Source organism: Ursus arctos, unplaced genomic scaffold (genome assembly GCF_023065955.2).
Source record: "Ursus arctos isolate Adak ecotype North America unplaced genomic scaffold, UrsArc2.0 scaffold_1, whole genome shotgun sequence".
Lineage (NCBI taxonomy): Eukaryota > Metazoa > Chordata > Mammalia > Carnivora > Ursidae > Ursus > Ursus arctos.
The window spans coordinates 102692975-102709639 of NW_026622763.1; the positions used below are offsets into that span (position 1 = coordinate 102692975).

General features: G+C 46.2%; 1 protein-coding gene across 1 annotated transcript in view; it reads left to right on the forward strand.

Annotated features, from left to right (window-relative positions):
- The first annotated feature begins 972 nt into the window (after window positions 1-972).
- DGKD (diacylglycerol kinase delta) overlaps window positions 973-16665 on the forward strand; it is a 112250-nt gene continuing 96557 nt past the window's right edge. The window contains exon 1 of the mRNA XM_026491668.4: window positions 973-1144. Within this exon, the coding sequence (XP_026347453.1) occupies window positions 989-1144 (156 nt within the window). The 5' untranslated portion in view covers window positions 973-988. The remainder of the gene's footprint in view (window positions 1145-16665) is intronic.

Below are 16665 nucleotides of genomic sequence, written 5' to 3' on the forward strand. Positions count from 1 at the left end.
TCGTCCAGCAGTCCTGGCTAGCACGCTGGGCCTCATCCCTGTGACCTCTGCCTCCTGCCTCACCTACATATCACTCCCCTCCTGAGTCCACTGCTCCATCTCTGCGGCCCCTCCCAATGACCCAGGGCAGCCACCTGCCCTGATTACTTCAAAGCCTGGATCACAGGCTCCGGCTTTGTGACCCAGCCCCGCTCCGGGGGTTAAAATCCCTCAAGGGCTTCCTGTTACACTCAGGTCTAACCCCTTTATCAGGTTTACAAAGCCCTATCTGACCTGCCCTTCCCCAGGCTCATCTCTTCTCGGTTTTTTCCTCCCTTTAGGCTATGACTTCCGTTTTTTCCTGACACTTGTTCTTTCTTGCCTCTGGGACTTTGCAGAGTCTGGTCCTTCCTCCTAGAACACAATTCCCCTGTCAGGGATAACTCCTACTGGCCCTTTTCTTCTCTCAGGCATCATTTCTCCAGGAACCCTTCCCAGATGGAATCGTGTATCCCTGCTCTGGCATCCCAGAGGCCAGTACTTTCTTCTTTCTTTCTTGCATTCTTGCATGCATCCATCCACTCCCCATTGTTTACGGTGCAACTAACTACTAAATGCCAGATGCTGCTTTAGACGCTGGCGACACAACGCAGGGCAAGACAGGACGGTCCCGCGGCTCCTGGAGATCACTTACATTCTTGAACGGGAAGACTAAAGATTTTAAAAAAGTGAACACAGAGACAAAAAACCACACAAATTGTGTCCTAGACAGAAAACAACAGATGTTAAGACCGGGGGCCAGGGGACATGGGGGTGGAGGGGGCGGGTGAAGGCGGAGGGGCCTGAGCGCGCCACCGTCTGCGGCTGCGCGCGTGGCCGGCAGGGGGCGCGGCGACGAGGAGTGGGGGACCGCCCAGGCCCCGGGCCCGCCCCCGCCCGAACATGCCCCGCCCCCAGACCCCGCCCCCGGCCCCGCCCCCGCCCGCTGTGCGCGCGCTGGCCCGGCAGCATGGCGGCGGCGGCGGGCGCCCCTCCGCCGGGTCCGCCTCAGCCGCCTCCGCCGCCGCCGCCCGAGGAGTCGTCGGACAGCGAGCCCGAGGCGGAGCCCGGCTCCCCGCAGAAGCTCATCCGCAAGGTGTCCACGTCGGGCCAGATCCGCCAGAAGGTGAGCCCGCGGCGGCGGCCCGGGCGCGCGCCCCTCACGCCGCGGCAGCCCCGTGAGGCCCGCGGCCCGGCCCGAGAGCCGCCCAGGCCCGGCCAGCCCGGCCCGGGGTCCTGCCGGGCGCCGCCGTCCGGGCGGAGCGCGCCCCACGGTGTAACGGGCCGGGCGCCCCGCCCCGCGCCCGGGCTGAGCGCGTCCTCCCGGCGGGGCGGCGGCTGGGACCCCGGGCCAGGGGCGCAGGTGGGCTCCGCGCGGGGCCGAGCGGGTGGGGCGGGGCGCCGGGGCCAGGGGCGCCCGCCGCGGTGGGCCGCGAGGAAGCCCCGCGCTGCGAGGACTGGGAGGAAACTGAGGCCTAGAGGCGGGGGGCGAGCGCACCAGAAATGGGGGCTGCTGGCTGCGCCCCGCAAGCGTACGCTCCCCGAGCCTCTGGTTCTGCACGTTTCTGAGGACTGACCAGGTCATTTCCCGTTGGGTGCTCTGCAGACTCACCTGTGGTCCCCTGGGAAATCCAGCTGGACCCGAGGTGTGGGGGCTCTTCCTTGACTCGTGTGTTTTCGTGCCCCTAAGGGAAGGGATGCGCGTTCTATGACCGGCTCTCCCTCCCTCTGGGGAAAGCCGGGAGAGGGGGCTTTCTCTGGCTGCGCACCCGCTGGGCATCTAACTCTCGGTGGAGAACTCCAGACGCTAACTATTCGCTGCAGAAAGACGCATTTCCTTTCTGCGGGAGGAAAGTTGCGCCTTTTGTTTTCCCATTGCGGTTCCCGTTGAAAACTGCTTATGGTTTTGGCTACAGGTGAGCCCTCTCTGTTAGAACACGGCCGCCTCAGGCAGGTGGCTGGACAGGTGGCTGAGGGCATGCTGGGGCTGTGGGCAGCCCCGGCCGATCCAGCTGGCACAGACTCTCATCCTGCTGCAGTGCGCTTTTCCTCCGGGGCCAGTTAGGTTCAGCTGGTACTTTTACCGTGGGAGCCATTTCTTGCTTTACCTTCTGTCAGCCTTTGATACTTGTGGTGGGGGGTAATCTTTGGTCCGAATGTGTTACAAACAAGTTTATTGTGAAGCGTTCCAGTTATTCAGCAAATAGGTATTGAACACCTCCTTTGTTCCAGGCATAACGGTAATAGTAGTGATTGTAATGAGAGCAGTTCTCCGACGCTTACCAGGCAGTGTGCCAGGCACTTTTCTTGGGTTAACTTGACAGCAGTCTGCATGGGCTGTAACTCATTTAGTACTAGCAGGAACCCATTGAGTTGGGTGTTACCTATTATCCCCATCTTATGGGATTGGAAATCGAGGTAGAGAGGTTAAGTGACTTGCCCAGGGTGTCACAGGTAGTAAAGGTGGATCTGATGCTGAACCATGGTCAGGATCCCAAGATGGATACTAGGAGTCTGGGTCCTAGTCTGTGGAAGGTGGACACCTGTGCATGTGACAGTATGACCTAGTAAGTCCTGTGGAAGCTCGGGACAGAGAATCCAGCTACCGTGGCAGGCAGGGAGGGGAGGTCCCCTTTAAAACAGATCTTGAGGGAAAGAGCTTGCCAAGCTCATGGGGGAAGGAAGCGCTTTCCACATAGTTAATGCATATTGACACATATTGTATCTAAAGGTTTAGGCACATCTGGGAATGATCAGAAAGTGAGTGGGTCAGGTTGAGAGGAATTAGGAAGAGGCTGGAAAGGTAGATTGGGCTGGATTTTGAGGGGGGAGCTGTGGAGTTGGGTTTTTGGCCTTGGGCAAGAGGGAGCTGCTGACAGTTATTCAGAGCATGGGAGTGACCAGTCAGATGTGCTTTTAGGAAGATCTCCAAGTAGCCCTAAACGATACTGGTAAGAGTTGCTCTCCCCTGTTGTTTGGTCCTGGAGCATAGTATGTACCCAGTGTGGGCATATGATTCACAAGTGTGATTAAGATTAGATCTCTCAGATATTCTAGTGTTTGTCCAGAATTCTGTTCTTTAGGAGGCGTCCCCCCCCCCAAAAAAAACAATAGCTGCTGTACCTACCAGCTGTTCTGGTTGAGGAGGAGTGATGGGTAGAGTGTTAAAAATACACCCTGAGGATTTGAGTTGCTGAATACAGTCACATCTGCTGTACAAATAGCTTAAGGCTAATTTTTCTTTCGTGTTGTTAGAGATTGTGTGAATGTGGGATGTGTGAGGTTTTCTGTGTGCTCCCCCCCCATTTTTTTTTTAAAGCAGATTAGCCATTCAGAAAATTGCTCTGGTATATGTGGTGCATAAGAGAAATATCCTGAATGATACGGGGTATCATTCTGGGTCTAAATGGGAAATCTGGAATGCCTGGGTGGCTCAGTCGGTTAAGCGTCTGCCGTCTGCTTGGATCATGATCCCAGGGTCCTGAGGTTGGGTCCCACATTGGGCTTCCTGCTTAGTGGGGAGTGTGCTTCTCCTCTGCGTGCTGCTCCCCCTGCTTGTGCGTGCTTGCTTTCCCTCACTCTCCGGCAAATAAATAAAATCTGAAAAAAATAAAATAAAAGGGAAAGCTGAAACCACTTGAAGTGTTTAAAACAGAGGGAATTTGGGGCACCTGTGTGGCTCAGTTGGCTAAGTGTCTGACTTTGGCTCAGGTCAGTCCCGTGCCTATGAGTCTCTGAGTTGGGCTCCCTGCTCAGCGGGGAGTCTGCTTCTCCCTCTGCCTGCCCCCCCCCCATGCTCGCACATGCTCTCTCTCCTTCTCGCTCTCCCTCTCAAATAAAAAAAAATCTTTAAAACAGGGAATTTAATGTAGGGGAATGGTTGCACAGGTGTTGAAGAACTGAGGATGCAAACAGTGGCCAGTGAAGCAACCCTGAGATGATGCAGCAAATAGGAAACCACTGTCACCCCTGAGCTGGAGGACAGAGGGAGGAGGTGGCATTTTGGACCCTAGGAGCAACTCCCACCTGCCAAGAGGCTGAACTTCCCTGGGTTGTCTGGCTGGCCCTGGTGCCTTTGGAGGGCGCAGCTGCTGCTTGAGTCACCGAATCCCCTTCTTGCTTGGGAAACCCAGCCTGTTAGGGATCAGGCCCTCTGCAGTTTGGAGTAGAGAAGAGGATCAAAGAATGAAAATGAGGACAAGCTGTGACCAGAGCTGTGTGCATGTCAGGTTTTTGAAATACCAGTCCAGTGCAAGCTAAGAGCTGTCTTAATGGAAAAAGGAAGGGAAGGGTCTTATGACAGTGTCTCTCAGATTTTAATGTGCAGGCACATCCCCTGGGGATCTTGTTAAGATGCAGATTCTGGGTGAGTAGGTCTGGGCTGGGGCCTGAGAGTCTACATTTTAATCAGCTCTCAGGAGATGCTGCTGCTGCTGCTGGCCCATGGACCAGACTTTGAGAAACAAGTCCTTATGACATGTGTGTCAAGCCTTCCCAAACTCCAAAGAAATCTTTAGTTTATGAGGTTCTTTTAAAACTTTTCCCCAGGTCTTTAGTATTACAAAAACTTGATGAGTGGAGATTTGACATGGTCATTTAGTAGTTTAGCATTTCACGCATGTCCGGTATTTTCCAAAGTTCCACCTGTCCCCAGCAAACACATTACTTCATTTTTATTTCCTAACCATAGCTCGTAGTAACGACTCTGTAGGATCTCATAGAGTGGAAAAGGAAGATAGGGCTAATACACTGGTAGAATAATTCACTAACACATTTTAAAGCATTTTGAAATTTGAATAAAGAACAGTGTGATTCTGTGAAGCATTATCAGTTAAGATAGAGTTTAATCTATTTCAGAGTTTTAAAAAAGTTTACATTTTTGGCTTTGCTCACAAAAGTGCTCATATTCCTGATTTCAAATTTAAACAAGGCATTTTTCCCATTGTGAAATGAAGACTAGCAGAAATTAGGCAAAATGTTTAAGTTGTAAAAGACTTAAAAAATAGCTTTATAAAGATATAATTCACATACCATACAGTTAACTCCTTTAAAGTGTGTAGTTTGGTGGTTTTTAGTGTACGCACAGTTGTGCAGCCATCACCGCAGTCAATTTTAGAATGCTTCCATCACCCCCAAAAGAAACCCCATAACCATTAGCATCCGCATTCCTTCTCAACTCTCTCAGCCTTAGACAATTGCTAATCTACTTTCTGTCTCGAGGATTTGCATTTCGCATATATAGAATCATGCAGTATGTGCCTTTTGTGTCTGGCTTCTTTCACTTAGCGCAAGTGTTCAGAGTGCATCCATGTTGGAGTGTGAGCACTTGGGTTATTTCCACTTTTTGGCTATTCTGGATGAGGCTGCTGTGAATATTCACGTACGTGTTTCTGTGTGGACATATGTGTCCTTTCTCGTGGGTGTCTATCTGGGAGTAGATTTGCTGGGTCACATGGTAATTCTGTGCTTAGTCTTTGAGAAACTGCCAGACTGTTTTCCAGAATGGCTGCACCATTTTACATTCCCCCCAGCAGTGTGAAGGTTCCAGTTTCTCCACGCCCTCAGTTATTACGTCTTGATTATAGCTGTCCTAGCAGGTGTGTAGTCCTCTGAAAGGTTTTTAAAGCTCACATGTGTATTTAAGAGCCTAAACTTAGGTGTTAAATGAAGTTGATTCACGCCCTTCTCTCCCACTTACGAGACATGAGATCACGGACAGGTTCCTAGACCTCTCTTAAGACTTGGTTTCCTGAGCTGAAGCAAGGAAAATACTAGTTCCTGGGTTGGTGGTAGCGACAGTAAATGTGTTCTTGAGCCTCAGCTTCCATATCTGCAAAATAGAAAGGGTGATAGGAGTTGTCAGATCCCTAAAATAGAAATGATGTTCTTAAGTCATAGAAGTAAAAGGGACAATCTACATACACTTAGCATAGGGCCTGGCCTTCAGTAAATTGTTTCTTTTATGGTTATTTCTGTCTTCTTAATCATTCTCCCTGAACCCCTCCTCCCCCAGCTCAAGCTGGCTGATTCGTCATCTCTAGCAGCCAGGAGAGCAAATAAAAATGAATGTGGCAGACAATTAGCAATGAAAATGTTTTTAAAAAGTTAATTTATTGAATACAAGTGGGAATACCATGGGCTAGTCATTATTTTTCTTATTCCACAGATTCATTTTAACTCAGCAAATACCGTTAAGTGTACTAGGCACGTGGGGTACCTTACTGAATGAGAACTATAAACACCCCTGGAGCTAGTAGTCTGAAAACAAGACAGATAGTACTTAGGTAATCACACAGTTAGTGTGGCATTGTAATGGGTGTGAGTGTTAAGCAGGTGACAGAGCGCTTTGAGAGGATGTTAACGGTGAATTTGGCCTAATACTGTGAGGGAGGGGGCGGTAGGGGGAGATGAGTAGGATAAAGTGACTTCTGCTTCTGGTAGTGCTGGTCCAAGTAACTGAGCAGCTTTCTGCCAAGCACCATCTGCTAATAGGAGGCCGCTGATAAGATAATGCAGCTTTACAGGGCTAGGAACTGGGGAGGATGAAGGTCTGTGGAAGTGAGCTGGCATCTGCGGCTGGCTGCTTTTTACCTTGGGGTCAGGAATAGTTGGAATAGTGCCTCCCTAAGATTCATGTTCCCTTGGAACATGAGTGATAGGATTGTCTTTTATTATTCATAATGAGCTCCTTTTGGCTACATTTGAATTTATGCTAATGGGGTGACTCGGGGTGGGGCTTCTAGATAGCTTCAGGATGGGAGCTGGTCACCAGAAAGACCAAACAAGTGATTAGAGGTGTGAACTTTCAGCCTTACCCCCAACTTCCTAGGAGCAGAGGGGGTTTGGAGATTGAGTTACAAAAACTCTTTAACAGGGAGATTCAAGGAGTTTCTGGGTTGGTGAACACATTAATGTGTGTGTGGGAGGTTGGCATGCCCAGAGGGGGAATGGAAGCTCTGCTCCCCCCAACTCCCATACCTTGCCCTGTGCATCTCCTCATTTGATGTCTCTTTCCAGGTGTTAGGAAGGATGTGGAGCAAGGGAAAGCTCATCTACTGTTGGTGGGAATATTAAGTTGGTAACACCACGTTAGAAGACATTTTGGCAGTGTCTATTAAAGTTGAAAAACATATATCCTATGTTTCAGCAATTCTTCTAGCTGTGTGTATCTAATAGCTTATGTGAACTAACAGTACTCCAAGAGGTGTGTACAAGAGTATTACTAGTGTGTTTTTTGTAATAGCTCAAAAGTGGCAAGAACCCAAACATCGGTCAGTGGTGGAATGGAGAAGTAAATTACGGTATGTTCTTTTAAGAGAATAGTATGCATCAGTGAAAATGAACTGCCCCTACCTGCTGACTTAGGGATTAATCACAGCATTGATGTAGTCTGGCCAAAAAAACCAGACATGAAAGAATGTTGTGTATGATTCCATTTATATCCAGGACGGAATGGATAGGACACTAAGGTGTTTAGTCTTGCTTGCTTGTGTCTTTAAGCTTGCATGCAAAGAAAAGATTACCAGAGAAGTCTGGAAAATGGGAAAATATGGGTAGTGATTGGATGGCCCATGAGAGAGGACGCTTCCGGGGTGCTGGTAGTATTCTGTTTCTTGACCTAGGTAGTGGGTTCTCAATTTGTGATAATTATGCATTTTTGTTCTGTGGACTTATATTTATGTGTGCTATTTTATAATGAAAAAGATTCTTTTTAAATAGTTAATAAAAGAGTGAAGAGGATGTAGCTGATCAAAGAGGTATGCAAAGGCTCTGTGGCCAGAGGGAGCTTGGGGAACAAAGGGCTGAAAGAAAGCTGGTGTGGATAGAGTTGGCAAGACTTAAGGTGACCTTGATAGGGACATGAGGCTGGGGAACTGGGTAGGATGCTGCGTTAGGTGGCTCTGTAGGAGTGGGGTGCTATTGCTTTAAGATTTTATTTTGTTATTTTATTTAAGTAGTCTCTACACCCAACATGGGTCTCAAACTCATGACCCCAAGATCAAGAGTCGCTCGCTCTACCAACTGAGCCAACCAGCTCTCCCTGCTTTAAGATTTTAGGAAGTAGTGAGACATAATCTGGTCTATGTTGAAAGGATCGCTCCGGCTCTGTTGTGGCCACATGAGTGGGTGCTGGTAGCCTGGGCCAAGATTGTGGTGGTGGTGATAGAGTTTGTTGGATTTGGCATTGTGAGAACTTAGTGATGGTTTGGTGTGGGTGTTGGGGAAGAGGAGGCTTGTGGTTCCCTTGACTGGATAAGGGAGCTCTTCTCTGAGATAAGAAGCTCTACTTGAGGACCAGCTCTGGAATTTTGCTCTCACTGGGCCCTGCTGCAGTGGTACCCTGGATCCTCTTATTCTCAACTATCCCAATTTCGCAGATGAGGGGTACAGACGCAGAGCAGTCCGGTGTGCTGTGAAGCCACCCGAGCCTTGTAGATTCCAGATCGCACCTCTTCCTACTGGGTCCTACCCAGCACCTTGACAGTTATGTGGCAGCAGTGGGAGGAGTGGTTCCTTCCTGAGAGAGGGAGCAGTAGCCCTGTGGGAGGGAGGGCCCCCTCAGCTCAGCCACTGGCTATAGGATGTGGGCAGAGCAGGAGGAGCACCAGTCAAAGAAGGAAGTGGGAGAAGCTGGGGAGGAGAGGAAGAAAGGGAGGGGAGGGGAAGAAGGTAAGTTCCTGATTTCAGCACCCAGAGTTCCACCTGCACGATCATTACTGTTATTTTTGTATTTCCTTCTAGACTGTTTTTCTGGGTATGTTTAACTGAGTTGGAATGAAAGTATATGTAAGTTTTCACTTTAGTGTTATGAGCATTTCTCCGTGTTATTAAAATCTCTTTATTCTTTTTTTTTTTTTTAAGATTTTATTTATTTATTTGACAGAGATAGAGACAGCCAGTGAGAGAGGGAACACAAGCAGGGGGAATAGGAGAGGAAGAAGCAGGCTTCCAGCGGAGGAGCCCGACGTGGGGCTCGATCCCAGAATGCCGGGATCATGCCCTGAGCCGAAGGCAGACGCTTAACAACTGAGCCACCCAGGCGCCCCTAAAATCTCTTTATTCTTATCCCTCGTAATGGTTGTACCGTATATTCTGTGAAGAATATCTTTGCAGGGAAAGCTCTTTTTCAATTTTTAATTATGAAAATTTAAAAAAGAATACTAGTACAGTGTATGCCTAATATACTACTACCAAGAATCAATAATTGTTAAACGAATTGCCAAAATACCTTATCTATATTATTGAATATAAATAAATAATTTTGGAATTATTATTATTTGGAATTACCAAATTATTATTTGGAATTACTTTTGGAAGTAATTTGTAGACATCACAACAGTTTACCCCCAGACAGCTCAGCATGCATCTCCTAAAAATGACATTTTAAAATATATCATTATTCTACCTAAACTCCTAAAAATAAGGACTCCTAAAAAATAAGGATGTTTTCCTATGTACTATTGTTACGCCTAAAAATTAATTGTGATTTTCTAATGTCTAACGAGCACATGATTTTTAGATTCCCCCAATTGAACCAAAGATGTCTTTTATAGCCTCTCTTGGGGGACCACGTACCAATCAGAATTCATGCATTATATTTTGTTGTACCTCTTTAGTCTCTCAGCTTCCAACAGCTTCCCACAGGCACCTTCTCCCTCCCCTCCCCACTCTGACATTGATGTTTTGAAGAGACAAGGGCAGTGGTCTTGTAAAATCTGTGTCTGGATTTGTCTATTTGTTTCCTTGTGGTTTCTTTGATCCTTTTATTTGCTGTCAACTGGAAGCGAGAGGTTTGAAGACTTGATTACATTCGTGTTGATGTTTTGGGCAAATTCCTCAATCTGGGATGTTCAGTGTCCTGTCAGGCTGTGCCCTCTGCTGTGTCATCATTTGCTTATGCGGAGATGCTAGATCTTTCCATCAGAAATGTGGATTTCCCTCTTTGCAGTCAGGAGGTAACCTGTGCGGTGCTTCCTGGGCACCACGCAAGTATCCTTGTCTGTAACGGTTTTCAGCGTTCACATGTCATAAGACGTGCCTGGATCAGTTACATTACTAGTTTGCAAAATGGAGAGTCCCCCCATTTCTGTCATCTCTTTCACGTTTGTTTGCTGGTATGCTTCTGTAAATTTTTCCCACTTCAGTTGGGGAAGGGCTACAATTTCTCCTAAAAAAAAAAAAAGGCGGGATAATTGCTGCATTTTTTCGGTTTAATTACCTTTCAAAGTAAGGATTTGGTAGAAGAGTCTTCTCCAGTGGAGGCAAACATTCCCTTTCCTCTCTCCCTCTCTGTCTCTCTCTCTTTGTCACTGTGGGTTCACTATTTTTATTCAGTGCTTTACAGTCGCAGTCATTCCTTTCAATGCTCAAATTGTCCACTTTTTCCTGGGGGAGCCCCTTCAAACTGGCTCTTTGGCCTGTGAGCATTTGCTTGCTGTGTCGCGATCTGTCATTTCATCTTTGGGCTGGAGCCCAGAGGCGGGTTCGTAGGGCACTGCGGCCCGGGGCTGAGGTGGCTGGCCCCAGCCCATGAACAGTGCTGCCTTCCTCCCTGCTGTGCCCCGGACAGGCAGCACCCAGTGATTTCAGCACATCAGCCTGGCAGGGCTTTGCTTACCTTTCTGGGTTTGTACCTCTCAGTTTTGCATCTCCATTTATTTGTGTTCTTATTCTGTGGTTCTTATTATTTGTAGGTTAATCTGTCCCTTCACCACTCTATGAGTGGTCTATGAGCTTTTCCCAGTCTTCTTTCCGCTGTATCCTGCAGCTTTGTGAGGTCCCACTTTTGTACACGACCAATGACAGTTTCTGCAGTGTATGTTTTTCCCTTTAGCCCCTTATATATGGATTTTAATTCTGCTGGAGTGTGATTGTTTTTGCTTCCTTTTCTAATCATGTCCTGTATCGCAGCTCGTTGTACTTTAATTTCATCCTGTTCTCATTTTGGTGCTCCCTGTCCTTGAAAAAACTTTAATTTTTTAATAGACTCAGTGTCTTCCTGTAATCTTACAACAAGAAGCACATATTTGCTAAAATGGTCTTCTGGTTTCTGTAATAAATTCATTTAGATTTATGTATGTGCTTTATGGTGTATCTTCAGCCTCCCACCCCACTGTCTTGTTTTGATTTATCAGTCTTGGAATGTGTTTGCGGGTCTGCAGGTTTCAACTGCCATTTACTGTGCTTGGCTGCTGGAGGGAATGCGAGTCCCACCCGAGATTGGCCATGGGTCCAGTGCTGTGCCTGTGCTGCTCTGGGCTGGCTCTCCCTGCCACCGCAGTCTGAGTAGTGCGATGCTTTGGGTCATCTGCCACCTGCTTCCGGCTGGCTCTGTTCTTCTGCATCTGAAGGTGAAGGTGCCTGGGTTGTCGTGATTTTCCTGAGCCTGGCTCCTCTTGCTCCACGATGGTCAGTTACACCCTGGGATCCAGGCTGAGTGGTGCATTGTCCCTTGTAGCAAGATGGAAGAGGGGTACTCTTGTTCTGTTTTTGTTTTTGTTTTTGTTTTTTTTTTTTTTTTTTTTTTTTTTTTTTTACCATTTTAACCATTTTATTTATTTTTAAAAAATTTTTTATTTACTTTTACTTTATATTTAAGTATGTTCTATGCCCAATGTGGGGCTTGAACTCACGACCCTGAGATCATGAGCCAGACAGGTGCCCCCTCATTTTAACCATCTTAAATGTATACAGTTCAGTGGCAGTAGGTACATTAACAATGTTCTGCAACCATCACCAGTATTTAGTCCCAGAACTTTTTTATCCCCTACAGAGAAACCCCTTCCCCATTAAGCAGTCATTCCCCATTCTCTTCTCCTCCACAGTTACTCATCTGCTTTCTCTCTCCGTGGATTTGCCTCTTCTGGATATTTCATATAAATGGAATCATACAATATGTACCTTTTGTGTCTGGCATCTTTCCCTTAGCATGACGTTTTCAAGGTTCATACATGTTGTAGCATGTGTCAGCGCTTCATTCCTTTTTATGGCCGAATTGTATGCCATTGTATGGATATACCACGTTTTGTTTATCCCTTCGTCTGTTGATGTATATTCAAATTGCTTCTACTATTTGGCTGTTGTGAATAGAGCTGCTATGAACAAGTTATTGTTTGAATGCCTGTTTCCAGTTCTTTTGGGTATCTACCCAAGGAGTGGAATTATTGGGTAGTTCTGTGTTTACCTTATTGAGGAACCTCTAAATTGTTTCCCACAATGGCCATGCCATCTTACATTTCCAACAGCAACGTAGGAGGGTTCCAGTTTCTCCACACTTGCCAACACTTGTTTTTTGTTTATTATGGCCATCCTGGTGGATGTGAAGTGGTATCTCCTGGTATTGATTTGCATTTCCTTAGTGACTAATGATGTTGAGCATTTTTTCATGTGCTTTTTGGCCACTTCTGTATCTTTGGAGAAATGTCTATTTCAGTCCTTTGCCTATTTTAAGTTGGGTTATCTTTTTGTTGTTGAGTTGAGGGGTTCTTTATATATTCTGAATACTGGTCCCTTATCAGATCAACGAATTTTCTCCCATTCCACGGGTTCTCTTTTCACTGTCTTTTTTAAAAAAAGAGATTTTATTTATTTATTTATTCATTCATTCATTCATTTTAGAGAGAGAGAGAGAGAGACAGACACAGTGTGCATATGAGCCGGGGAGTGGGGCAGAAGGGGAGAGAGAGGGAGAGGGAAGGAATCCCAAGCAGACTGCTCATGGAGCCCGATGTGGCATTCAGTCTCATGACCCTGAGATCACGACCCAAGCTGAAACTGAGAGTAGGACGCTTAACTGACTGAGCCACGCAGGTACCCCTCTTTTCACGGTCTTGGTAGTGTTCTTTGATGCACGAAAGTTTTTAAATTTTATCTATGTTTTTCTTTTCCTTCGGGTGCTTTTGGTGTTATATTTGAAAAACCATGACCAAATCCAAGGTCATGAAGATGAACTTCAGTGTTTTCTTCCAAGAGTTTTATGGTTTTAGCTCTTTTTGAGTTAAATTTTGTATATGGTGTGAGGTAAAGGTCCAGTTTCAGTCTTTTGCATGTGAATATACCTTACATTCAGGCCTCTGTTGAAGAGGGCCACTTTTTTCCAGCTGAATTTGGCCTCTCAAGCTACATACCCTGTAATACTTAAAATCAGCTATGAGCTTCTCAGAATCGGTTGGTAATCTTGATCATTTTGGAGTGGTCTCAGTAGAGGTCATAGAGGGATTCATAATAGAATCATTCTTATGGATGGTTCTGAGGTAGTTACACCTTTGAGGGGTTTGTAAGGAAATATCTGTATTTCTGACTTTCTATTGTCCTAGAACTCTCCTATATGTCAAGTTTGGGAGTGTGGACTGGGTTCAGTTCTTTTCATGGTTTGGGAAATTTTGAAATAAATACTCATCTTGTTAAGTCTAATCCCACTGGGTGGTCTTTATATTTGAACTCTTTGATAAAGATTGATTAGTACTCAGAAGCTGAGTGAAAAGGAAGTTTAAGAAATTGTTCTTTGTCTCTTTTCTCTATGTTTTCAGGTACTTTACGAAGGCAAGTAAAACCCAGGTTTGTCAATACTGAGTTATGAGTCTAATTGCCCAAGTATATTTTTACTGTCTATTAGTCATAATTGTCTAAGTGTATTTTTATATCTAGCCAGTATTGTGCATGAGCTGGAATTTTGCTGTTTATAGAAACCCTGAAGCTTCTTCACTCTACAGCAACATATACGGGCACAACCATTTGGGGAAATGATTTGGTGACTTGTTTGAAAAACATGGAAAGTCCGTACTCTTGACTCAGTAATTCCATTGGTGGGATTGTATGCTGAGGAAATAATCTTAATTATGAAAAAGCACAATGACAATATGTTTATTGCAACATTAAATATGAAAAGTTGCAGGATAGTCCAGTCCAGTGTAACAACTCAGTGGGTTCATGACCAGAGCTGACATAACTTTTCCATGCTGGCATCACGCACCCTACATAGGTGGTCTTACTTCACCTTCACAAGTGTGAGAAGGTTGCCATGAGGTGGCTGAGTGCCGAGGCCACACAACCGTGAAGTGGCAAAGCGAGTTGCAGCTCTTGTGCCTAGTGCAGCCATTCAGGTGATTGAGGAAGGCAGTAATGTGGGCAGTACTTTGTGATGTTGGGGAAACAGAGAAGCAGTGTGTACAGAATGCCATTCAGCTGTGTGCAAAATACCGTGCATAGGAAGTGAGATGAAGAAAGTTTCCAAACTGATGCCAGGGACTGTGCCCTGATATCAGGGGTGGTGTAATTTGGATTATTTTTATTTTTACTTTTCCGAATTTTCTAAAATGGGCGTATTGTATACTAAAGAAAACAAAAACAGCAGCTTAACATGCTGTCCTTCAGCTGTGGTTTCCTGACATGGATGGTATAGGATGCTGTGTGCTAGTAGCAGAAGATGGAGAAGAGTCTGCCCCTAGTCTGTTCTCTGGAATGTCCTGAAACACAGCTGAAACAGTTCCAACTGTCAGATCAAAACAGATGAAGTGTAAGGAGCAGATATACAAAAGGGCATGACTTGTAAAAACAGGATTTAAACTTCATAGTATCCTAATAAATGAACACATCATATGCAGTATCTTAGTTATGTTCTCCTCGGCTTAAACTTTTAACTCCTGTGTTGAAAATAACGCTAAATTTAAGCACTATTCGGGGTCTTGATATAAATAAGATATATTTTTTAAGAAAGATATATTTGAACCTGACATTGAAACTATTTCATATATGAAATGCTGTCAGTTTTTTAGATTTGCTCATAACTATTTCAGTGTCCTTAAGCATTTGAAAAAATGAACCAGAGACAGGCTACAGAGAAACAAAACACAAAAAAGCAGATCTGGTCACAATGTATTTGGAAAAGTAGATTATTAAATAATTTGTATATTACATAACCCCACTTTTCTGTCTTATTTACACACTGAGAACACACTGGAAGGATGTTATCGCAGGATGTCAGTGGCAGGTGTTAGCAGTGGCTGGACTGAGTGTTCTCAAGTGAAGAGAAAGCACTTCCCGTAAGCACGGCAGCCCAGAGGCGGCTGCTTCACATGGGACTTTACTTTCCCCTTCTGTCTGAAAATGGGCAAGGGGGCAGTGGAACTCGGGGAAGAGGTGTTTGAGTAGTGATGGTTATAACATTGCTTTGCATTTGTGTAGCACTTCGCAGTGTGTGTGAGCCGTTTTTCCTGGACATTTCCTGCTCTGGGCAGCACCCCCTGAGTGGGATCCACAGGTCAGGAACTGGGGTGGAGGGGAGTGGCTGCCTCTAGCCCCGGTGGTAGCAGCTCCAGGCCTTGCATTCAGGCGTCTGGTGCGTTTCATTCACTTCTGAGTTTCCAGAGTACCCTGTCTGTACCTCTGATGGAAATTTCCAAACATACACAAAAGTAGGGAGAGGAGTTTTAATTAGTCACCCGGTCTAAGTAGTCATCAGCGTTGTGTCTTTCTTGTTTCCTCTATCCCCAGCCCCGAGCCCCGCTTTCTTCTGAGTATTTAAAGCAAATTCCTGTGGTACTTTTTACTTTGTAAAAGTATCCCTCTATCAGTGCACGATTTCCTTGAGGGTCAAGGGTCCTGGCTCTTTCATCATATTCCCAGCCGTACTTGCACTTAAGTGTTCAATAAATATTTGTTGAAACAAAGAGTGCATTTCATTGCACTGGTCCACGGGGAGGAGGATCGTACTCTGTAGGCTCACAGCAGCCCGGCGAGGCTGTGGTGCCTTGACTGCAGCGCAGCGGGAGCGCGCACGTCCTTGGAAGTCGCTCCTGCTGCTGGTGGTTGGCTTCCCCCACGTGGCGGGCAGTGGAGATGGATGTGCCCCGACACGTGCACATCGTCCATGTGCTCAACCCAGGGAAATGGGAGGGTTAGTTGTGACTGTGGTTTAGTCTTACTTGTAAGAACAAACAAAAGAAAACCTTTCATCAAGCGTACTTTTTGATTTTTCACTTGATATCAAAATGAGGAAAGAGTGGAAATCAGACAGACTTGGTTTTGAACCCCACGTCTGTCCCTTCTCTGTGGAATAGGTCCTCTCTGGACCTCAGTTTCTTCATACAGAAGATGGGGTAGTAGCTCTTCACAGTGGTGAAGATCATGAGATCCTGAGGCTTCCTAAGTTCCTGGTGCAGAGTAGGCCCTGAGCACGCACTGACTCTGTCTTCTTCCCGCCTGTGAGGTGCGGAACTGCGCACAGTGCCTCTCTTCGGCGGGTGGTTGTGCAGATGGAGTGGGGTCATGGAGGCCCTTAGATGGGAGCCAGTGAGCGCTGTCCTGGGAGCTGCGCCCGGCGGCAGCGGCCTCCCTTCTGTGAGCGTCCTTTTATAGTTCTGTACCTTTTAGAGGGCTGGCCTCCTTCCTTGTGCTGTCTGCTCTGTCTGGACCTCCCCTCCCAGAGGGAGCCATTCAACTATTTTTATTATTTTATTATTTTGATTAATTCTTCCATTGCTTCTGTTTGAAAATTTAAAAATAATAATATATATACACAGTTGCTTTTAAGTTTTATTTCTGCATGTGCGTGCGTGCGCACACACACACACACACACATCCATCCTCTTTACACAAAAGGTAGCAGGCTCCATACGTGTTCTGTACCTTTCTTTTTTCCACTTAATA